We start from the raw sequence: 24,952 nt of genomic DNA on the forward strand, positions 1-24,952 counted from the left end.
AGTGAAGGATGGGAGGTCACCCCACTCCCGGGCAGAATTCGGATCTTGAACAGAAACTTGCTACTTTTCAATACAGCATCCTAGCTACATAAGCCAGTGCCACAGTGCTCCTCACTACAGATAGGTTAGATGTAGAAAAATATCTGTGCCAACTGCTTGGTTGTTGGTAGACAGGCCATTTTTGTTCTTGCTCATCTTTTTCCTTGAGCATTTAAGGGCCACTTTTAGTTAGTTTATCAGTTGTTATCAGATATTTTGCTTTGTGCTATTTGTCACAAGTGCATTCAGTGGGGTGAGGGTGACCCTGAGGAAGAGAAAAACCCAAATCCTTGATGCCTTCTTAGAATCAGTTAAGTATGTTCACTTGGTTGAATAATCTCTTTTGACTAATATAAGATCACAGTTACAAGAATGGAATGGAATTAATTGAATACTTTATTTGGCCAAGTGTGATTAGATACACAAGGAATTTGTCTCTGGTGCAGAAGCTCTCAGTATATATGAAAAACAACAGAATAATGATCATCATAATACCAGTAAGAGGAGGGTGTAAAGAAGATAAAAAGGATAAATAATAATATTACAGCCATAAAACATGGCTAAATAGCCGGGATAGCTCAGGCAATAGAGAAGCCTGTTATTAGAACACAAAGCCTGCAATTACTGCAGGTTCGAGCCCGGCCCAAGGTTGACTCAGCCTTCCACCCTTTATAAGGTAGGTAAAATGAGGACCCAGATTGTTGGGGGGGCAATAAGTTGACTTTGTAAAAAATATACAAATAGAATGAGACTATTGCCTTATACATTGTAAGCTCCCCTGAGTCTTCGGAGAAGGGTGGGGTATAAATGTAAACAACAAAATATATATATATATATACATAGACATTAGACAGCACTGTGAGAATTAGATAGAGAAACTTTTAAAAATATTCCCTCACTTTCTGCATGGTGCCTGGAAGGCTGTAATTTCCTGCCTTATTTTTCAGTATATAATGAAAAATCAACAAAGCCTCTCCCCAAAACCTTTTTTAGTATAAAACTTCTCCTTTACCTATTTGTATAGCATATTATCTGTCCCAGGCCCAATCTATTTAAATGTACAGATAAGAATACAGTATATTAATATCTATATTGTTGATAGAATATTCAGGTTTAAGGTTTTTTTGTAGCCTATATACTATTTAACTTTCTCATAATCTGTTCAAGGTGTCATGTCTTGATCTTTAATAGAATTGGGGGGATGGGTTCATGTTGTTTTTCCTTCTTTTGACCAATGTAAAGGTGTTACTTTGGGAGAGAGGAGGAACAGGTTAGAGAAAGGCCCAATAAATAAAATTTGAATGTGAAGGAGGAATAGTGGCGAAGGTATTTCAGAAGGAACCTCCCTAGCGTTTGGGAGAGTAAAAGTGACGGAAAGTGTGGGAATACTTTCAGATTTGCAAGATTGATGTTATCCTTGTGAGGTAGTCTAGACAAGAAACACAACCTGGAATACTAGGTCTAACTTTATTCTAATGTTACATTAACAGAATCTTGTAAACCTAGAAGTATTTCTCACTCCTTTACTTTTACTTTCCCCTAAAATTAAGGAAGATCCCTGCTGAGATGCTTTTACCACCCATTCTCCTTTATTATCAAAAGTATTTTTCAGATTTCTTGCTTCCCATTACAAAAGTGTGTCTTCCTTAAAAAATCTCTGTGTTGTAGACAGATCTAATAAAAATTCCAGTAGTTCTAAAATACACAATGGTATAATATTTTATGCTTTAAATTGGATTCCCCAACCCCTAGGTCATGGCCCACTACCAGGCTGTAAGATGTTCAGAATTGGGCTGCCCAAAGCAGCGAATGGTAGGTGAACCTATGTCGCAGGGGTGAAATGCTCCCAGATCGGACCGGCTCACACGATCCGGTAGCGATGGTGACTGCTGGTTCGGAGGACCAGTAGCAAAAATCCCTGGCCCCGCCGCCTGCCTCTCCTGAGCCCCACCATCAGCAGAGGGGTTTTTTTTACTTTTAAAAGAAGGTTTTGCTTCAGCCGAAACATGCCTTTAAAAGTAAAAAAAAAAGCCTTTGAGGATCCCGCCCCTCAGCTGAGATCGGCAGAGCCTTTAAACTTTAAAAAAATAATAATTAAAGGCTACTCTGGGGATCTCACCTGAGTTCCTCATCAGCAGAACCGTAGAAAACCTCCTTTTAAGAGAGTCTAAGACACTTACCTGATTACTGATTGACCTCATGGCTTTTTTCCCAGCCGGAAAGTCCCAGTTTCATTTTCAGCACCAGACAGAACTAATCTAACTTAGCTAATCTATTTCATCACTGAGTGATTAATGCTGGCTGGCTTTGCTGGCTGAGGAACTCTGGGAATTGAAATCCACAAACCTTAATAATAAAATAAAATATTTGTGCAGCTTTCTGAGATTTGGTGTGTTTCTGTAGTGTTTCACTCTAACTACACAAACACACAAAATCTCAGAAAGCTGTATGTGGTATTGTGTGTGTGTGTGTGTGTGTGTGTGTGTCAGTTGTGTTGTGTTGTGCATGTGTAAAGTGTGAAAGTTGGTTTTTGAGCTTTTTGTGCCTGGGTGAAGTGTGAAGTGCACCTGCTTTTACATTGTGTGTCAGTTGTGTTGTGTTGTGTGTGTATAAAGTATGAAAGTTGGTTTTTGGCACCTCTTATTGTTTTTTTATACTTTGTTTATTATTTTTATAATTTATTGTTATTGGCCACACCCACCCAGCCATCTTACCACCAAGCCACACCCACCAATTAAGCCACGCCCACAGAACCAGTAGTGAAAATTTTTAGATTTCACCCCTGGTATGCGGGCGTGCTCCATTTGTACGAGCAGCAGGTGCACTTACCTGCTGCTTGTGCAAATGAAGCTGCACACATACTTTCCTTCCACCTACGCAGAAGCATCCCCTCTGCCATCCACCCCACCCACCTGTCCGCAAAACCAGAAACATTGGAGAACTCTGCTTTAAAGTATCTTATTCTGCTAAGTGCTAGTGGTTATATTTGGTCTTTCTTCCTTTACTTTGCATCTTTAACACTGAACCTAAACCATCTCTCTCGTAACACAATAGCTGGTGGAAATTGTTGTCAACCATTCAACTTAAACCAATTCAGAGAAGAGACACTACATAAAAATATTTTATTGTTATAGATTATAATGACAGAAGCTTAAAACTTGGCAGAGATTTATTTCTCTTCTTATACTAAAGAGAATCAAAGCAGGAAAATTTTGAACTTTTCCCTTACGCTACCTATCTATTCTGGCTAAAATAATGTTTATATAATAGCCATTGAATTCCTTCTTCAAGGGTGATATTCCTAGACTTCTACAGGTATAGAACCAAACAACTATAAAATTACAGCCTTTTGAGTATAATAACTAATGTGGTTTTATCATTATATTTATAAAAGAGGAAAAATAATTAAGTTTTTCTATGTTCTTACAGTATTTTTAGTTATTTTCCAAGTCCTCAAAACAGAATATCTTCTATTTCTGGTATCTAAGAAATATAATTAATATACATACAATTACTTATATGCTCCCATATCATACTTTTTAATGTAAATAAAGACAAACAATTTGTTTTTGTAAGACTTTCATTTAATTATAAAAGCCGCCTTACTAGAAATGAATCTGGAACTTCATGAATCAGCATGCATTAGGATTTCAGCTAAGCAGAATGAGGGGAAAAACAGCATAAAGTACAATTCATTTTACTTCCAAGCTGATAGATAAGTTTTCTTCTATGTTGCTGGGACATCTTTCCCTTCTGCATCCAATTCTTTAACGTTCTTGACTCCAGATATTAGAAGCGACCTACATCTCAGCTCAAGTTTCAGATAATTAAGCTAGCAAGAATCCATGTCTTCCTGTAGTTGGACAGAACAAAATGATATGCCAGCTGAATGATCTGCTAAAATGATAAGGACGATTAGGTTTTGGACAGTTCTGAATTCTGCCTCTCTGCTCATCTTAATGATGTATACTAGAGCCTAGCAAGGGGGAAATAAATTGCAAGAAGCAAAAGAGAAAACATTTGTTTTGTCAGAACCAATTTATTTGTCATATGGGGAAGTGGAACTGAAATTTATTTCAGGTAGTTTTGTGAGAACAAACTAGCAGTATCAATTTCTGTGTCCACACTACATATAGACTTTTCTACACTGAACGGTGGCTCAGTGGCTAAGATGCTGAGGTTGTCAATCAAAAGGTCGGCAGTTTAGCAATTCAAATCCCTAGTGCCGCATAATGGCGTGAGCTCCTGTTACTTGTCTCAGCTTCTGCCAACCTAGCAGTTTGAAAGCACATAAAAATGCAAGTAGAAAAATAGGAACCACCTTTGTTGGGAAGGTAACAGTGTTCTGTGCGCCTTTAACATTTAGTCATGCCGGCCACATGACCATGGAGACGTCTTCAGACAGCGCTGGCTCTTTGGCTTTGAAATGGAGATGAGCACCGCCCCATAGAGTCGGGAATGACCAGCATGTGTGTGCGAGGGGAACCTTTACCTTTACCTTTACCTTACTTCTCCATATTTAATACTTTTTATATTGATGCATACTGAATATGCAACTATACATTCCAAAGCCTTTCAGATCTTAAAATATTCAGTTTTCACATTGGCCACAAAGCCCTATTTGCCTTCAGGGGTGGCTATATATCTCTTCCTGTCTTTCAATCCTAATTAGAGCCTATTAGAACATTGGCCCTCATTTATTGTTTATATAGTGTTCACAATATCAGAGAAGAGATACAGAATGAGAAGATGATTGCTTTTTATTCCCATGAAGAAACATGGGGACACAATCAGATTATTGTAGAATAACAGAAAACAGATCAGTTGAAGGAATCAAGAATTGAGCAATATGGAAGGTGGAGAAGAATTTAGGATTTTGTTATTACACCTGACAACAATATGCTCACTGAGGCTTCTCTAATCAGATTTATTGAAAAGAAAAGAGAAACTGGGAACAGAAGTGTCAGGAACTGGATACTGAATTTATATTTAGGTTAGTGTCAGGCCCAAGCCCAAAGATGATGCAGTGAGATCCAATTGAATCCAATCCTTTATTTGCTCACATCTCAGGGACATATTCTTGCCAAATTGAAGTTGTAACCTTCTAAACTACTAAATATATCCTGAGAGATTCTAGGGTGCGGCTACCCTGAAACTCTTCCCCTCTTCCCCATCCATTTTGGAACTGCGCAGTCTCTTAATATGGGCTCTCTTTGGGAAAGCTCTGTGTAATATTATTCTTCAGAATCAGAGGTGGGTTTCAGCAGGTTCTGACCAGTTCTGGAGAACCGGTAATGGAAATTTTGAGTAGTTCTGAGAACCGGTAGTCAAAATTCTGACTGGCCCCACCCCCATCTATTCTCTGCCTCCCAAGTCCCAGCTGATTGGGAGGAAATGGGCATTTTGCAATAACCTTCCCCTTGATTGGGGTGGGAATGGAGATTTTACAGTATCCTTCCCCTGCTACGCCCACCAAGCCATGTCATGCCCACCAAGCCACACCCACAGAACTGGTAGTAAAAATTTTTGAAACCCACCACTGTTCAGAATGATATAGCAAGTACATGAAATTTGACAACTGGATGATGTAAATAGATTCTTTGTGCCCTTACTGTGGCCAAAACATTGATGCTATAACACTACAACAATGTTTGCTTGCTTAGAAATGTGCTTATCTGTATTGATTATCTTTTTATATTTTCCAGTTTTGCAGTGACCCTCTAGATTTTATCAGTTAGCCAAGTTACAAGTTTGCAATAAATATACTATATGTATTTCTTTGTGGTTATTCTATGGGTTAGAACTGTGAATTAAAATTGTATTTTTTTGGAACAATGTGATTGCAACTGTTAGGATGCAAAGTTTACACACATATTTTGAAAAACCTGAGATAGGTGTGTTTTTCCATTTTTCTCTTTATGTGAGTTAGACTGTCTCATAAATATTCTATGTCTCTCTACGTTACATGTTCAGCTAATTTCTATAGATCATGTAATGATTGTGGAAATTGCATTCTGCATACTATCAAACATCAGTTAGTTGCTAAAATAACATGGTCATAGTAGCATGGTTATTTTTTTAAAAAAATACACTTTATTTGTGAAAAAGGATTATCTCCCTTCTCTTCATTATAAATGTATGTCTTGTCAAAAGACCAACAATTTATTTGTCAATATTTGCTTTTTCCTTGTTACAGCACTAAATATTTTTAAAACAAGGTAACTATTTTTTTCACATTGCACGTTTGGATGTACATGCATCTATAAAGAGTTTGTTGTTTTCTGTGGATTCTAATTTAGCACTAATTGAGAATAAGAGAGTACTGTTCATATTCCCTCCCTCCCTCCCTCCCTCCCTCTAGGGTCATTGTCTATGTCATTTAGTTAACAGAATAATGGAGTTGGAAAAGATCTTAGAGGTCTTCTAGTCCAACCCCATACACAAGCAGGAGACTCTATACATTCTGGGCAAATGACTGTCCAATTTCTTCTTAAAAACCTCCAGTAATGGAGCACCCACAACTTCTAAAGGCAAGCTGTTCCATTGGTTAATTGTTCTCAACTTCTCACTGTCAGGAAATTTCTCCTTAGTTCCATGTTGTTTCTCTCCGTGATTAGTCTCCATCCATTGCTTCTTCTCCTGCCTTCTGCTATTTCTGGTGGTGGAGATTGCCTGATTATCTCAATAAAAAGTATTTATTGATGTGGTATATAAGGTATTTTGATAAGACTGCAATTAATTAAAATATTTATAACGAAGATTCTTTTCAAGAAAGGAAGTATTACTTAGTTTTCTTTTTAAAAATCAAATAAGAAAAGTGTGCACCAACCCGCCCCCCCAATTTATTTACAATATAAATAAATAATCTAAATATAATGAGTTATATTTCTACCAATAGGCACTACATTATCAGTTTCATCATATATTGGGGATTGTTAGGCAATAGCCAGGTGTTGTACTGTGGGTTCAAACCCTCTACCAGAAATTAAATTTACAAATCCTTTGTACTTGAATGACAATGTACAGCACATTAATTTTTAAGAGATATCTGGACCCTGGTGCTCAGCAGTTGAAGGAAGGGATATATAGAGGCTATCAGAATGGTATATACAGTCCATTAAGTTTTCAGAACAGGTGTTACATTAGGATAGATATAAGTTGAATGTGATAAACTTTAATGTGGTGTGATAAAGTTTAGATTTATTAATTTCTTAGTAGGAGAAAAGAAGGAGGAAGAGAAAGTTTTGTCCGTTCTTTCTACTTTCTTCTTTCTGCTACCTAAAAAGCTCAATAAAAGAGCCACGGCATTTGCCAAAATAGCATGGGAAATAGTACTACAGGTAAAAATTGTCCTTTCTTCCCAGAAAATCTCTAAGGAACATTGCCTAAATGTGCACCCTCACTTATTCATGAAAATTCTTAGTCCTTGCTAGTCAAAGGCATACGAGGACTATTCATAGTAGACAGTAATTCCAAGCTACTGCCCATAGTATAATACCAATGCCTTCATTATTTTTGTGTGACATTTTTATCACATGCTTAGCAAAGAATAAAAATAGCTGCAGGCAAATTCAGTTTTTACTTTCACTGTCACTCTCGAAGGCTTGTCTCCTAGACAATATCGTGGAAAAAAAGCTGAAAAATTGTCTCTTTTACCTGGAAAGTCTAGCTCTTTTTAAAATGGTAAATTCTGGGTAACAGGCCACTGAAAAGTGAGCATTGACAAGTATTAATTAAGAACTTAATCTTTGAATAAATAAAAGGCAGTGAACACGATTAAATCTGTTCGTGAAATATAGCAGAACATTTGGCTTTAATGAGAAAATGCACTCCTCGCTCCAGACCTATGGGAATTCCATTGCAGTGTGTGTTGTAAACATTTCTTCTTTCTCCTTGACAGGTAATATTTGAGGCTGAAGTCTCAGATGGAAGAAATGGCTACATTGCCATTGATGACATCCAGGTTCTGAGCTACCCTTGTGGTAAGTAATGATTAAGAGGCACACTTTTCTCTGTCTTTTCTAAGAGAGGCTCAATATTGTCAGCCTGGTGTTTTCATTAATCAGCCAGTGGTGTCTTGCTGCTACCACTATTTTTCTCTCTTTTTTTTTTCTAAAGTGTTAGAAAAAGAAAAGGAAAACGTCAAAGTCATAAATGTTATTTTGTTATCACATAATTATTTCAGTTCAGTGATTCTCTCTCACGCGACTATAATTAAAGTGAAATAAAGAGTATCCAATAGTTTTATTGTGAGCTGGATTTTTAAAATTCCTTTTACTCCCAATAATAAAAGCAGGTAATAACAATTGATAAATCTTACTTTAAAAATGTATTGTGACAGTTCTGAAAAATGTTTGTTTTCAGATACGGGCAGCTGTTTCTCTACTGACAGACCTTGCAGTTGTTTTATTTGGGGTCATGTCTTTGGAAATTCACGTGACAGAGGATAAAGCCCATAGGTAGATCCCCAGGTTGCACTAAGTGTCTTGAAGGACTGAAGGAAGAGCTCCTATCAAGGCAGTGGTCAGATAAGTGGGACTTGAGACCAGTCCATGAAACTAACTTTGGTCCACCAACGCGACCAAAGCTGTCTCAGTGCTATATCCGGACCGGAAGCCGGACTGGAACGGGTCCAGATAGACAGCTTCATCCAGGTACTGGGGAAGCTGCCATGCCACCACACTCTCGCGAAGGTTGGAGACTGGACGATAATTACCCAAAACAGCTGGGTCCAGGGAAGGCTTCTTGAGGAGGGGTCTCACCACCGCCTCTTTCAAGGCGGCGGGGAAAACCCCTTCCAACAATGAAGCATTTATAATCTCCTGGAGCCAGCCTCGTGTCACCTCCTGAGTGGCCAGCACCAGCCAGGAGGGACACGGGTCCAGTAAACATGTAGTGGCATGTAATCTCCCCAGTAATCCTTAGTAAATTAGGAGTAGGATATGAAAGCTCAAGCCTACAGTCTGGATTGGAATATAAAAAAAAAAACACACACACACACACGAAACTTGGAAGAAGATCATGACAAAGTGCGTCTGCATTTTTGCAAAAACAACAACAACACAAAAACCTCCCCAAAACCTCTATGTGGATATCTCCATCTAGTCAAGAAGATGGCTCTACCTGAGAGAATCTTTACCTGTATTTTCAACCTCAGTAACTATAGATATGTGGACTGGCTGTGGAATACTGGGAGTTGAAATACACACACCTTAAAATTGAGGTTGAAGTTGAGAAACACTGAGATTGAGAAACACTACCTTAATACATAATACACCAATACCTTATCTGCTGTCAGTGCCTTTTTCAACCCTATTTTTTTCATACACAGAGTTTTGTCATATAGCTTTCCCTGAGGCAATGCAGAAAGTATAAAAAGGTTTGTCACTGGTTCAAACAATGCTACGTCTCCAATGCAGATGATACTTAATGACAGGGACTCCACATTCCCCCAACCTACCATAACATACAGCTAATTAAATCTGACCCTTTATGTTATTAATGCAGTAGTTTTCACATTTCATATTATTGAAATTCACATTCAGATTTGCAATTTCTTTGCATCCTATTTGGCCATTCTTCCTACTGAGCTAAAACAAAACAAAACAAAACAAAATAAATAAATAAATATTCCATGTGTGAATTTCTTTTACCCCAAAGACTCTTTGCTGTGTATCCTTTTGGGGAAAAATTTAAAAAATGTGACCGAGAGTACCCTTTGGTAACTTTTTGCTTTCCTATTTCTGTATATCTTTGGGGGAATTTTTTTTAAAAAAAACCATGACTGAGAGTACCTTTTGGTAACTTTCTGCTTTCCCTATCTCTGCAGATAAATCTCCTCATTTCTTGAGGCTAGGGGATGTAGAGGTCAATGCAGGTCAGAATGCAACATTTCAGTGCATTGCTACGGGAAGAGATGCAGTGAAGAACAAGTTATGGCTGCAGGTAAGACTCATCCTGACCCATTAACGGTCAGACCCTTCTGTTAAAAACAAAGAGTCCAGTTCCTCAAAGATTGTATATGACAGACATCTGACAGGAAATCATTGTTATTTATTATTTATACCTGTTTCAATATTGTTGGGATCAGCTTGCCGCAAGGACTATTTAAATACCACCTTCCTCTATCTGGCTTGCACATATGGAATTTTGTTTCCATTCTGTAGAACAGGCGAGAGGAATCAGGGAGAAAACCTCTCTACTCCATATCCTCTTTTTCTGTGGGATTCATTCTTTTAAGTTGCAGGCTGGTAAATTCTGTGTAGATTAGTGTATCGTTGATGGACTGGCCTTCATAAAACCAAGCTGATAACGTATTGTCACAAAGCTAGTCCCACATATTTTTCTGCCTGAGGAACAGATCATGGTGCACCTTGATTGGGGTGATTGACAGTTCGGTGTGATTGACCAAACTGGCAATGGGACAGCATTCTCTAGTACATCTGAAAGCAACAACCTACTTCTGGGAACAATGAGCAAGGCATTTGACAGGCACATATCTGTGAACTGGGACACAGCAGCTGCCATTTCTGATTACAATTATTTATTATTACTATTAATAGGGATATACGCCATCTTTATTTTATACATTTCAAGGCAAAATAGTGAGGTGGGCTTTTGTGCCTAAGGGAAGGCTGGAACTCACAGTCTCACAGTTTCTGTTCCAGTACATTAACCGCTGCATAGATGAGGCCAGTTCAGCTGTGCATATTTATAATGTGATAACTTAACCATACAGGATAGGCTCTTGTATTACAGTAAGACATAATCCAATTTGTTGAGGAATATGATTTAGTAGGACACATAAATTCACTTATTACGGCTTAGTATTATGCGCAAGCTAGGACGTTATGACTTGTTTAACAAACCTTGGTTTAACTTGTCTTTGTTTAAAAATAGTAAGTTAACTGAAAATAATTCCAGTCAAATCTTGCATATACAGTAAGCAATTCATAGAAGCAGCCCAAGTACTGATTAGTCTCAACTTCACGCACTTCTGTGAAAACAAAACATAGAAGTTATAGCATTCTATTTTTCAGGATTGTTCATTGGTACTGCATTGCATGATATCTCAGTTTAATTAATCCAAGAGCTCAGCCTTGAGCTTTAATTTAAAAATATACATGCAGTTGAAATTTTTAAATCCTAGAATTAAACCAGTGAGAGGAAAAAAGCCTAAGAGAAAGAATTAATTGGCTATTTAAGCAAAGTATAGAACAGCAGACATTATTTTAATGGTCCTTATATGGTTTACTGGCGGACATATCAAGAAAGTGGAGTCCTAACTGAATCTTGAGCATCTTCCAAGGTAATGAGGACTTGCCAAAACTACCACTTGTACTCAGTGAAAAATCTCCTTTAAATCATCATTACTTGGCAATTATTGCTTTGAGTACTTCCTTTTCCAAGGAAGAGGATAAAGTGACTTATTCTTGTACATCTGCATCCATATCTCCTAACTCTTTTACTGTCTGGAAGCATTCTGCTTACCAGTTTAGTAGTGAGATTATTACGCAAAAAAATTAATAGTTTTAGGCATTTCAAAAAGTTTGAAATAGTTACAGTTTGCATGCTCTATCTGATACGGGCTATGTGGATTGAGTAACCAGTTCACCATTGAAGCAGTTCATCAGTTCAGGAGGATTTAAATTACTTGGCATTAACCTCCACATTGACCCACGAGGAAGATATCCCAGAATTTAAGATGAGAACCTCAAGATGAAGTAATTAATTAACAAAATCCATAGGAAAATCTTGTCCCATGCTCAGCTGCCCCTATGTTGGCCAAAACCAATCTGAAAATTCTCTTTAGATATTCATGCATAATAGGGACATTCAAAGCATACCATTATTATTCCAGGAACAGAATATTCCTGGAACACCAGTACATTCCATTATTTGCTTAAGCCATTTTTACCAGCTATTTTTGAGTGAGGCCAAACATTTTCTGGGGATAAATTTTCCCCCAAAAGAAGATGGAACAATACATACCACTTCCTGTTCTAGAATATTTACTTTGATGATCACTGGAATGGTTGAATCACTATGGTACAAGTGAAGCATGGGTTTTTACTTTACTTATGTCTATATACAGGGTGGGGTGAGTGTGTGTGTGTGTGTGTGTGCACGCATGTGCATGTATATTTGCCAGATACCACATTACAAAAAAGGGCAAGGCCTAGACAATATAGTCCTATAAGTCCTATAATTATACCTTACTGTCTCTAAGACTGCATCACAATTTCCTTCTTTCTACGAGCCTTTCTGATCTTTAAACCCAAAAATCATGTTCATTTCTCTCTCTTTTTTTTCCAGCAAAAGTCCATAAGCATTTTCTAATCACTAAGAATTTAGATAGAAATTTTAGAATTGTATATTTGTTGCTTGAGAATTGGCATGTTCATTTTGCCCCAAAAATTTAGCTTTCTAATGGCTTAAAATCCTTAAGTGAGAAGTGCAGACATTGTGCAGTTAAGAACACATTTCTAAGGTCAGAGTTGGTGACTGATGTCTTAATTCCCCCCCTCTCCCTCCCTCCCTCTCTCTTTCTCTCTCTCTCTCCGTCCCTTCCTCCCTTTCTCCCTCTCTCTTTCTCTCTCTCTCTCCCTCCCTCCCTTTCTCCCTCTCTCTTTCTCACACACACACGGAGGGAGGAGGATTTTATCTGTATGTATATAAATAATAGTAAAGTGAAGTGAGATAATTGTTTCAGTTAGGATTGGTTTGAGAAATGAGGTAGCAGTGGGTTTTCCTGATTCCATTGTGATTCATAATACAACATTCTAATATACAATACTACCAGGTCATATTGCCAGAATGGAGCTTGTGTACCTGAATTCCAATTGTTGAATTCTATCTAGGAAACTCTTTGAGAAGATGGTACTAAGAAATTCCTTAGCCCTTTTTGCTTTTTCCATCCTATTTCCCAAAGCTTTTCAGCATGAAACTGCTGGAAGAAGTCAACCATACATTTGTTACTCCAAAGAATAATTGCCTAGGATTACATCGTAGCTCTCTTGCTCGAGAATATTGCCTTATTTCAAATCATTCCACATCCTTCATTGAAAACGTATATATTTTCAGACATAGCTGTGCAGTTCTAAGTATTTGGGGGCTTTTGGGCTTTATGTCTTATATAACAAATATTGATTCATTTAACCATTTCTCACTTTGAATTTCAAATAAGTGTGAATTCTACCGATGAATTGCTTTCTTCCATTACATTCTTCTAGGGTAATGAATATAGGGTCATGGCTACAGTTTCTCCACACAAAATAATATTTTGACAATGATGCAGCTGTCTGTGGGAGAACCACAGATTTGAATAGAAAGTTGCAACTCTTACTTTGCTTAGGCCAATGAGCTTCTCTTCCACAAATGCAGTTACGCTTTCAATGGCTGGAGGAAAATAAACAGACCGACAGAGTATCTGGGGGTTAGAGTATGGTCATCTGCAATGTCAATTTGTGTAGTATTTTTGCTCTTATCTTCCATCCTTCTATAAAATCCAGATCACATCTTGTGTTGCTGCCGTTGATTCTGAACAGGGTTTGCTCATAATGTGTTCTTCATTGGCTGGAACCTACTTCTTGATATTCTTCTTGACTTTTTTTTTTTTTTTGCATTTATATCCCGCCCTTCTCCGAAGACTCAGGGCGGCTTACACTATGTCAAGCAATAGTCTTCATCCATTTGTATACTATATACAAAGTCAACTTATTGCCCCCCAACAATCTGGGTCCTCATTTTACCTACCTTATAAAGGATGGAAGGCTGAGTCAACCTTGGGCCTGGTGGGACTTGAACCTGCAATATTGCAAGCAGTTGCTGTTAATAATAGGCTGCATTAGCCTGTTGCTGCACAGCATAGCTTAGGTCTGCCTGGCTATCCCTTTGCTCTGTGTGAATGCCCTCTTCTTTCATTGGCTAATGCCTATCCTGAAGTGCCTTCCATGAATGAGGCATGAAAGAGTTCTTCACCAGTGGAGAGAATAATTTGTAAGGATCTTATGGAACTACCAACTCATAAAGGACCAAGGTTATCCTTAACATAATGGGTATGTTGACACTGACAGATTATATCATCTCTTTTCTGCCTGCTTCTAAAATATGGTTTCAAAGACAGCAATGTTTTCCTGGGTTGTTTTAATGCTGGCTTTGCTGGTTGCAAGCACAGCTTTTATATCAGACTGGATGGGGCTTAAAATGAGAGGGCATTGGGGAATTAGCCCAGAAAGGACTGCAAACACTTGGAACTGTACCAGAATCCCTGAGCTAGGTTGTGCCTGGAGCTTCTGGGCTGTGGCCTAAAAGGCAGATTTCAACCAGATTCCTTGTGTCCATTAGCTGATTTCACACAACATGTCACACAATTCAAGATCTAGCAGCTGAAAGTACACAACAGAAAAATATATATATTATGGCTTTACTTGAGTGAAATGAGTGAATCCAGCCTGTTTATCTATCCATTCAGCTAGTTTATACTTCAGTACATTGTGCAACTCCAGGAAATGGATTTCTAGTAAGAGATTAAGTGTTGTACAAACATATCTTTTACAGCAGGGGTGTCAAATCAAGGCCTGGGGGCTGGATTCAGCATGTGGGGTGCTTAGATCTGGAAACAGCAAAGGACCAGCCTTCAGTGCCTCTGCCAGCAAAAACAGAGATTGGTAGGGCCATGTGCAGCCCTCCCAAGCTCTGTTTTCACTGGCAGAGGGTTGCAGGAGGCCGTTGCAGCTGAAACTAGAGCTCGGGAGCCTGTTTTCACTGGCAGAGCATTTGGGCCACCACAGGCACCCCCAGCACAAGTGATGTCGAACTGGCCACACCCACCCTGGCCCCCTGATCTCAAACACAACCCTATGTGGCCTTCAATGAAATCAAGTTTGACACCCCTGCTTTATGGCCATACAGAAGCTGTCCTGCCTGAAACCAGTTATTGCTCCAGGGACTCCATAATACTATTGAGTGAAGGGTGTGACTTTCCAACTTTATGGTCCTTCAGTTCCTTTAATAGAGATCTTGAGCATAAGCCAAATAAGAATCTTTAAGAAGCTAGAGATAATTGGGTGTGAGGGAAATTGTTTCCATGGTCAATAGGTAGAATGGGAAAAGACATTTCTGTAACCACAGAAGCTGTGTTTTACTAACAGAGAAGCAAGAATCAAATTCAGTACTCCATCTCGGTGCGCACAATCTTTTTTGGAAAGGCAATGAATACCTGGACCAGTTTCTTGGTTAAAAAGAGAAAGTGGTCCTGGTCTCTTTGGATAGGCAGGTGGCAGAATGGAGAATGGAGTTCTGATGGTGAATTTTCCATGTGCAAAGGGAGCATAAGGAACGCATTTAGTGTTAAACTGGTTTCCCTGGCACACTATTAAAAAAAGTAGGAACTTATCAATTTTACTCATGGGGGAGTCATGCAAATCCATTAATCATTGGGAGGGATCTGTATTTGAATACCTCTGCTTTGGTGTAAGTCTGGCCAATGATCTGCCAGATATTTTTGGAATGTGACTTCTCGTCTAATTTTTGGACAAGTTGATTGGGATCAATGTAAACTGAAGTCTAGCAAACACCAAAGGAGCACAGAGTCTCCATTAGACTAGAATAACAGAGTTGGAAGGGACCTTGGAGGCCTTCTAGTCCAACCGCCTGCTGCTTCACGAAACCATAGCAACATAGCATTGTTGCTGTGGTTTTGTGAATTCTTTTCATTTTCTTGAATTCTTGAAGTCAGTGAATAATCCAAACGTTTGATTTGTCCTGGGATTTATTCAGTCGACATGTGTATGTGCATACAATGCATAGAGGGAATGAATATGAATGGATGGATGGAATTTGATGCTTTGGCAAACTTCAAATGGATTGGCACATTTCTGGAACAATATGAAATAATTTCAAATATAATATCCAATAGAAAGGACAAAAAACATGGATTGAAAAAATATATACTAGGTTATGTCATTTAGTTATGTTTTTGTTAGTTCCATGTGAATATCAGAGCCTTTTTTCCCCCCACTTTCTTTCAACGTTAAGCTCTCTCTTGTTTACTTGTTTTGGAATAATAATGAATAGCATAAACTGTCCCAAAAGGTTTAAGATCCCACTTATATGCCCAGAATAAGATAGCACCTGTACTGCCCCACCCATAAAGCCTTGTGCTTGGAGCATCTGCTAAACCATATGCCCTGGCTCCCAGTTTAGTTGTTCATAACTGAATCACTAATGAGTCTATCCATCACTGTTGTGTCTTGGCATCCACACACCATTTGGCTTGGGCAGAGAAGCTTGGCCTCCTTGTGCAATTCTGTTTGCATTCTGACATGCAGGCCAGGGTGCTACCATCGATTTTGATATGTCCAAAATTAAAAGATGATCACATTCACTTACAAAAAAAGAAAGAAAGAAAGAAAGAAAGAAAGAAAGAAAGAAAGAAAGAAAGAAAGAAAAAATTAAAGTTTGACTGGGTAATCCTATGCAGATAGAGATAAAAGCAGAAGAAGCCAATCTGTCTGCAGAGGCTTTAGGTGCTGGCTAAATGTCTCCTCGGTTGGCAAGCCAAAGCTGGAAGTTTTCATTGAAACTTTTAAAAAAGAATATTAAAAACCAATACAAACTAATATAAATCAAGGGAGGGAAAAAAAGCAAACCAAAAAATACAAAGAAGGGGAAAAAAGAGTTAAAAAAACAGATATATAAACTACCTTCCAATATCTTCAGTGCACTTATAAGTACAAATACATTTTAATCGTTGTCTAAAAAGTTCTTTTCTTTTCCTTTTGTAATCTAACCTGATTAATCATCAAATCCATTAATCACAAGCTTTTTTTTTATTTTATGCAAAAAAGTCCTTAAGAGCTTTGCGCCTTCAATAAATGTAGCAAATTTCTTTTTTCAAATCAAAGAAGTCAATGTATCCATTGCAGCAAAATCTTTAACTGTACCAACCATTGTTCCTTAGTGGATACTGTTAAATCTTTCCATCCCTTTGTATATTGTACTCTTTTTACCAGAGTAATATATTTATTATTTCATATATTGAAATAATATTTCATGGTTTTTTTGCCCATTTGCCCATTAATCCTAAAAGGAAATGTTCTGGTTTCAGCTGAATATTGATCTTTAAAATTCTCTATATCAAAGTATCTATTTGAATCAATTTTTAAGCTTTTTTCTTTCACGTGTCCTTACATGATTTTCACCTTTCCAACATGCATTTGAAGTCTGATTTTTAAAGTCTATACTAATTTTAACTTTATAGTACCATAAATATCCATGCCATACAAACTTCTGGTCATGATCTTCTAACTCTAAAAGTTTCGTGACTCTTAGCAACATCAATTCTTTCATTCAGATCAACAGTAAGCAGCAAAATACAATTTCAAATCTGGTAAACATAATTCTCCTCTCTCTTTTGCATCTTGTAAATACTTTATATTTAACTTATGCTTTTCCCCATGGCCATATTATGTTGCTCAAGATATTTCAATATTAGAACAGCTTGCTGCAAATCCAACTCAAGGTTTATTAATATATTTAGCTTTGCTGTAGTTAGATATACATTAATTTTTTTTGCTCTTCATTAGAATTATGAAATATGTTGCCAACTACAACATTTGCAGCTTATAAAATAGATATTTCTGGTTAATGATAATAATGTATGCTTCTAATTTCTTTATGGAATATAGCACCGTAAGGATATTCACATGCAATGTTTAAGCATATTTTTTGGTTTTGACAAAGCATGAAGTGTTATCCCAGGCCTTATCTTAGCATTACATATGAATCAAGCTATTATAGGATCATACATATGGTTAAAAATCTTGGTTTAGGGTAATAGATGAACACAGAAATTTATGTAATTATAGTAAGCAAATTAAGACATAATGTCTGATTTTGCATGCCCTAGAAAAAAAGCAATTCATTTATTCATTCATTTAATGAATCTTTTTTAAAACAGGTTTGAGTTTAGGTAGTGTGGAATTGGCTGTGTTTGTTAGATCTTAAAAGGGGAAGGCTTGAAAATAACTGTTTACTTGAAATAGAAAATGAAGAGTATGAACAACTCTTTAGAATAGTCTGAAAAACATTTTCGACCCTATAAGGGCAGTTCTCAAACTAAAAATATTCCTTTTCCTAGGCATGAGCAACACAGAATTTTAACAAGACTGCTTGAAGTAAAAAGAATAGAGTTATTAACATTTCATAACCCAAGTATTTCCCATTAGATATGATTTATCTCCTCAGCCATTAGGGCAGAACCATTCATAATTTCTTTTTAATGGCTTGACTGTAAATTGGCAAGAAGGTGGGTCTTTTGCCAATAATGGATGAGTCTTCAGGTATCTATTTACAAAACTGTCTCCTGAATCCTAATCATTCTGAAAAGTGACCCCTAATATTTTAGCTAGCTGAATGAGAAGACACTTCTGTGTTTGAGCAGGAAGTCTCCAACAGACCTACATATTTTACTTATTTTCTGGTTTAAAGCTAGAAAATATGGTTTTCCTACCACGTGATGAGAGGGATTCCATCTTACAAATGTGCACCTTTTCTTAAAAAGAAAAAAAAATACAAAGGCAGAAGAAAACCTTTGCACAACCTGGTTGTTCCTCTGCAGTTTCAATACTGCCCTACCTCCTGTTTGAACTGTAATTACCTACTTTCATTTAGATGACTTCTAAATGCCATCTTAGGGTCAAGAAAAATAACAGGGCTGGAATATAGCAGTAGATGGTGTTGATTCCACTTAAATTCCACTTACATTCAATTCAGCATAGCTGACTTTATTGCTTCCTGTGTCTTTAATTATTTTTCCCCTTAAGTCCCATTCGATATTGCAATTCAGTGGCAATTTCTGGATAGGTTCTAAGGATCACACACCTGGCTTTGAGAGGCCACTTGTGTCCCCAATGCCTCAAGCCATGAAACTTAACTGTGCCTTGTTGCAGAAAGAGTAAAGGTGGTACTTTAAATTTTCTATCTTTAATCAGATTAAAGTCCACCAAGGCCCTGGCAGATAAAGCATGTGACTTAGACCTAAACTACCTGCTTTGATAAATCCCTACCAGAGTCCTGCTGTGGTGTGAGGTAGTTTAACAATGTCTTGCTTTCCATTTCTTAATTTTCCCTCCCTGCTATAAAATTGTCTAGTAAAGCTCTCCTTGGATTTTCTTTTTTTTTTTCACTTCCACGGCCTTGTAGGCAATTTATGTCTCCTCATGTTCTCTCTCATTGTAACAGGGCAACCATGGTGACATATGATTCAGGGGAGAGCTGCAGATGTGGTTCCCTGCAGACTCAGTTCTGCAAATTAACTGGTGCTTAGAGCATGTCCAGCATTACATCATTCTTCAGCAGATGCCTCTTTCTATTACAGTTCGGAAGATGAGAGTATTATCCCACTGGTTTATTTTTCCCCACCAAGCTCCTCTGATAGTGGTTCCTCAAATAGCTTTCCTGTCTTTACACACAACTGTCTGATTAGAGATTTGTTTTTGAAAATGTCTTTGTTTCAAATAGTCACATCATAACTAGAACATCTTGTCATGCTTCTGGTCTGCTTCACCATTCCATTTTACAAGTCCATTGAGTCTTTACAGCTTTTAAAACTTTGGTGATCGTTATGATTGTAACATTATATATATATGTATGTATGTATGTATGTATGTATGTATGTATATGTATATGTATATGTATATGTATATGTATATGTATATGTATATGTATATGTATATGTATGTATATCTTGGCATATTCGGGTCTTTTCCCGTGTAAGGTTGAGAGTATCTTGGTGACGTTTCGACAAGGTCTCACTCATCATCTTCAGGCTGATGCTTTCGGCTTCGTGCTTCTGCGATCAAAGAGTGATCGGAACTGCTGTCTCTCTATAAATACTGGTGGGGAGTGTTGCTGGGAGCGGGTTGGTTGGCAGCCACGAAAATTGACTCTGGACCAAGGATAACACACAACGCCACCACCAATCATCCTTACCATATTCAAACCCAAACCCATCCCAAACAAAACCACCATCCAGAAGCCAGACGAAACACAACCACCATCCAGAAGCCAGACCATGCTGGCACCACTGGCCACTGTGCCCCCCTCCGATCCCCACACAAAGCAAGCTGACACACGCCAGGAACACATGACAAGACCTTGGACTCAGAGCCAAACCAAAACCTGGGATGCTGCCTCACAGTTATCTGCTCAAGACATCACATCACAGAACTCCAGAGGCCACAATACCAAAGCTCAGGAACAAAAGACTAGGACCACACCCACACAGGATGCTACGAAACAGCTGACCAATCTGCAAACACCCACTCCATCTACCAATCAAGATGCAACCACACAGCCAACCAACCCACTCACAGCAACACTCCCCACCTCCCCACCAGTATTTATAGAGAGACAGCAGCTCCGATCACTCTTTGCTCGCAGAAGCACAAAGCCGAAAGCATCAGCCTGAAGATGATGAGTGAGACCTCATCAAAACGTCGGCAAGATACTCTCAAGATACTCCCCTTACATGGGAAAAGACCCGAATATGCCAAGACCTACATACTATACCTATATATATATAAGGCCCAATAGGATAAGTGACCTTGTCACTGTACACCAAGGTCATTATGATTTATTGAGAAACTAAAGACAATTCAGCTTGACTTGGATCAGGCATACAAAAAATCATTATTTCTGACCATGTGAATAAACTTGTAATGGATCTTGGTGTGCCTAAATTTCTCCCCTTCCTCTTTGCATCCCACCCGCCCCAAAAAAGATGATAGTGGCAAATGAGAGTTTTCAATTCAACTATGGTTTTCTTTGGCATTTGAATTAAGGTAACTATAGAATAGCATTAGCAATAGCATTTAGACTTATATATAGCTTCACAGTGCTTTACAGCCCTCTCTAAGAGGTTTACATATTGCCCCCCACACACACACACAATCTGGGTCCTCATTTTATCCACCTCAGAAGGATGGATGGCTGAGTCAACCTTGAGCCTAGTAAGATTCCATCTGCCAAATTGCAGGCAGCCAGCAGTCAACAGATGTAGCCTTCAGTACTGCATTAATTTGCTTAAATTGTAGTTATTACTTAAATTGTTATGCTTAAATTGTAATTACTGGGATCAAAATTTAATATTTTACAGGAACTTTAGTTGAAAATGAAAATCTTCTTTCGTCCTTTAGTGAGGAATGGGAAGGAAAAATCACAAGCATTGCTATTTTTTGCCGGAAAAAAGTTGAACTTTATAGAGCTTTGTTTTTAAGTTAATTTGCTCAATATTTCTATACCACCATTTGCTTACAATGTGGAAAACCTTACTACCTTTGGATGATTTAAGTTAATACTGTATTGAAATTTCTTTTATGTACACCAAGAATGTATGCACCAAGACAAATAACTTGTGTGTCCAATCACACTTGGCCAATAAAGAATTCTATTCTATTCTAAAAATCTCTCTTCCAGTTTCCCAAAAGATTTCTTATTTTCATTTCAAATTTCTCCATCACGTTTCAGCTTCTTTAACTATCTGCACTTTCTGAACTCCCCTATGCATTCCCTTAGAATTTAACGGAGGCATGAGAACCAACTACTATATATTGTATCAGAGCAAAGAGGATTGAGTGATAAAAGCAGGGATAGTTACACAAGCCAGAGTGGCTTCAAAATTCAGGGCAAGATCCGATATCTCATCAATGAGATTGAGGAGAATTTCATCAAAACTCTTGTTTTCTTTGAAAATCTTCCTTGAGTGCATGTTCTTTTCCCTCAAATTGAATGATAACTGTCACATAATTGGGGAAAATTAAGAGAAACTAAGTGAAAATATTCAGTACAATTCTCTAGAGCTTTTCCATTACTCCTTCTACCTTAGTTTTCCTCCTCATGTTATTGGATAAATGAAGGAGAGAATTTTCAAAGAACAGGAATAATTAGTTCTATAAAATAACCAAAATAGATAACTTGGGTATCTTATTTTCACATTAATACCAGAAGTAATTCATTGCCTAAAAATTATACACATAGAGATTTCAGCCCAGTACAAGTAGTTCTTGACTTACAACAGTTTGTTTAGTGACTGTTCAAAGCTACAATAAAGTCACTGAAAAAAGTGACTTATGACCATTTTTCACACTTGTGACTATTACAGCATCCCCATGGTCATATGATCAAAATTCAGATGCTTGGCAACTGGTTCATACTAATAATAGTTGCAGTGTCCCAGAGTCATGTGATAAACTTCCCATTGACAAACAAAGTCAATGTGAAAGCCAGATTTACTTATAAAAAGTTTACTAACTTAACAAATGCAATGATTCACTTAACAACAGTGGCAAGAAAAATTGTAAAATGAGGCAAAACTCACATAACAAATGTTCCACTTAGCAACATAAATTCTGGACTCAATTGTGATCATAAGTTGAAGACTACCTGTGTAGTAAAGAAAAAATGTACTGTACCCGTATATTGTTAGATACAATAGTTTTTGTTAACACAGTAGAATAATGTCTTTCATGTGCTATACTGTATCAGCATTGGATACCAATGCTGTAGTTTTATTCTTTATTTACTTGAGATTTTCCAAGAAATTCAGTTTTGAGCATGTGAATGCCTAGATTAAATTCTTCTTGTCACTCTGTATTCTGTTTTGTAAAGCCATTTCCATCATTTAGTTTAGAAGAGAGCTTCTCTTTCATGAAGAAAAATACAATCATTTCCCCTGGCTGTGTCATTTGCAACTCCTCTTTAAGTCACATAAGCAATATATATTTTCTCTGGGGATGCCTAAATGCTACTAACATTTGACTCTTTCAGTTTGGTTTAGGGGAATTTACTAGCCACTTCTTCACTGATTACAAGGCCATAGGACAAATCATTGGTCAAACATAATATGTTATTATTCCATTCTTGTTCCACTGATAAACAACTATGGTAGCTGTTAGTTTCCATGAAACTGACTAGCCACATTCAGGTTATTGCATGAGATTCTCTTTTTCCATTTTTAAGCTATAAGTTTGTTTGATGACACTAGTCATCAATCAATCAATCAATCATACTTAAAGTTATAGATAATAGCGTACATTTGATTTGCACATGAACTTTCTTTCTATCCTGACATGAATAATCACACTGTGTACCATTATTGGAAGAAGCTAGTATTTCAAGCCTACAGTTTGAGTAGGTTTAATATTGTCCCTTGTTCATTAGTATCTTGGAATAAAGATAGTACAACTGAGAATAATGTTTCCTATGTTTATAATTAATGCTCCTGAGTACATCTGAATATACAACTATTTGTTATTCTTAGTATTGATTTTCTCAGATTTCTCTGCCTTAGAAAACATTTCTGATATTTCTCCATTAATAAAGTTTTCTATAAATGATTCCCCCGACCTCAATAACCCTGGTAGTAGAAAAGTATTTTCTTGATATTTTTTTGCCTGGCAGAATAATCATGCTGATGGGGAACATATCTCTAATTTGCTACTAGTAGCAGAAAATAAGTGAACTTTTGTAGGATTACTGAGAGGATTGCTGGTATGAAATAGGGGCCCTTATCTCATCCTTTCTTTTTTAATGATGGTCAATTTGGTGTTTGCGTGTGTCTATATCTATCTATATCTATATCTGTCTGTCTGTCTAGCTATCTATCTATAAAATTTGTGGCAATCCAAATTGTAGTGTTCTCTAACTATAGATCTGTCAGTGTATAAAATATTGTGTTATTAGTTTTAATATTTTTACTCACTCTTATGAACTTATGATTGAACTTTCTCTGTATTTTAACAATTACTTTATTCTAGTTTGCTGTTTTCATTAAACTGTAAGTAATATCTCAAATGACATGTCCCAGGATCCAGAATGACATGTTGCAGGATCCATTCCGGGTTGGTCACCAGGACCATAGTTTTTGTCTTCCAAGTTTTAAGTAATGTAACAAATCTAGGGGCCTTAACGTTAGTAGTCCCTCATTTCCTTCTCTCTATTCACAATACAAATGTTTATGTCATGATAACATTACTTTCCAAGTTGCCTTGCAGTAGTTGTCAGTGAAGAATAAAGAAAACCCACAACCCAATGATAAGCCATTATGTGTGTTATCATGTAAGACAAGACTAGGAAATCTGCAAACTGTTGAGGGTTGACAGCAAAATGATTACATTATGGCAGTGCAATTTCATCACATTTGGGGAGTTTGAGTGGGTTTGAAAGTGGAAATAAAAGTGATTTGTGTTAAGTCCTCGTGTTTACGACCTGTCTGCCTCAGCCAGGATAGTGAAATGTTCTGATTGGCTGAGGCGCAGGCAACAAGAAAAGCGGGAAGTGGGAAGCGCGGCTATTGGTTCCTCTCTGACAGCCGGTGTTTGCTTTTAGCTGTCAGTGAGAGCTTTCTTGTCAGAAGTCGCTGGCAAGCTCAGAGTTGAGTTCAGTTGTGTTAATGAAAGTTAATAAAGGTTAGTTGTTGCAGCCTTGCCTCTGTCCATCTCTGTCGATCTCAGATCTTAATAATTTGCCTTCCAGAAACCATCCACACAAATACATTCAAACCATAGCACCTTCTTCCCCCACCTCACCCATCATAAGCACCCATGAAAGGGATGGACTGAAATATTATCTTGTCATCAGATGGACTGCTGCAGTCCCACTTGAAATCTTATAATATTTTGATATTACTGTAATTCAATTTCTGGAAGCAGTAACAAGCTAAACACATCTTCATGGACAGTGGAGACAACTATGACAAAGATAGAAGAATCAGTGAATAGATTAGTTTTTCAAAATCTTTCTGGATAAGGAGAGGATAGGGGATTGCCCATCTGTGCTCCACGTGGCTATTCTCCATGAGGAGACAGTGATCTCCCATAGGTTTCAGTGCCAGGAGAAAAACTGATCATCA

General features: G+C 37.5%; 1 protein-coding gene across 1 annotated transcript in view; it reads left to right on the forward strand.

Annotated features, from left to right (window-relative positions):
- Positions 1-24,952, forward strand: part of PTPRK (protein tyrosine phosphatase receptor type K) — a 433,873-nt gene that overhangs the window by 199,390 nt on the left and 209,531 nt on the right. Inside the window, exons 4-5 of the mRNA XM_058172115.1 lie at positions 7,940-8,021; positions 9,869-9,984. Coding sequence (XP_058028098.1) covers positions 7,940-8,021; positions 9,869-9,984 — 198 coding nt within the window. The remainder of the gene's footprint in view (positions 1-7,939; positions 8,022-9,868; positions 9,985-24,952) is intronic.

Source organism: Ahaetulla prasina, chromosome 1 (assembly GCF_028640845.1).
Source record: "Ahaetulla prasina isolate Xishuangbanna chromosome 1, ASM2864084v1, whole genome shotgun sequence".
Classification (NCBI taxonomy): domain Eukaryota; kingdom Metazoa; phylum Chordata; class Lepidosauria; order Squamata; family Colubridae; genus Ahaetulla; species Ahaetulla prasina.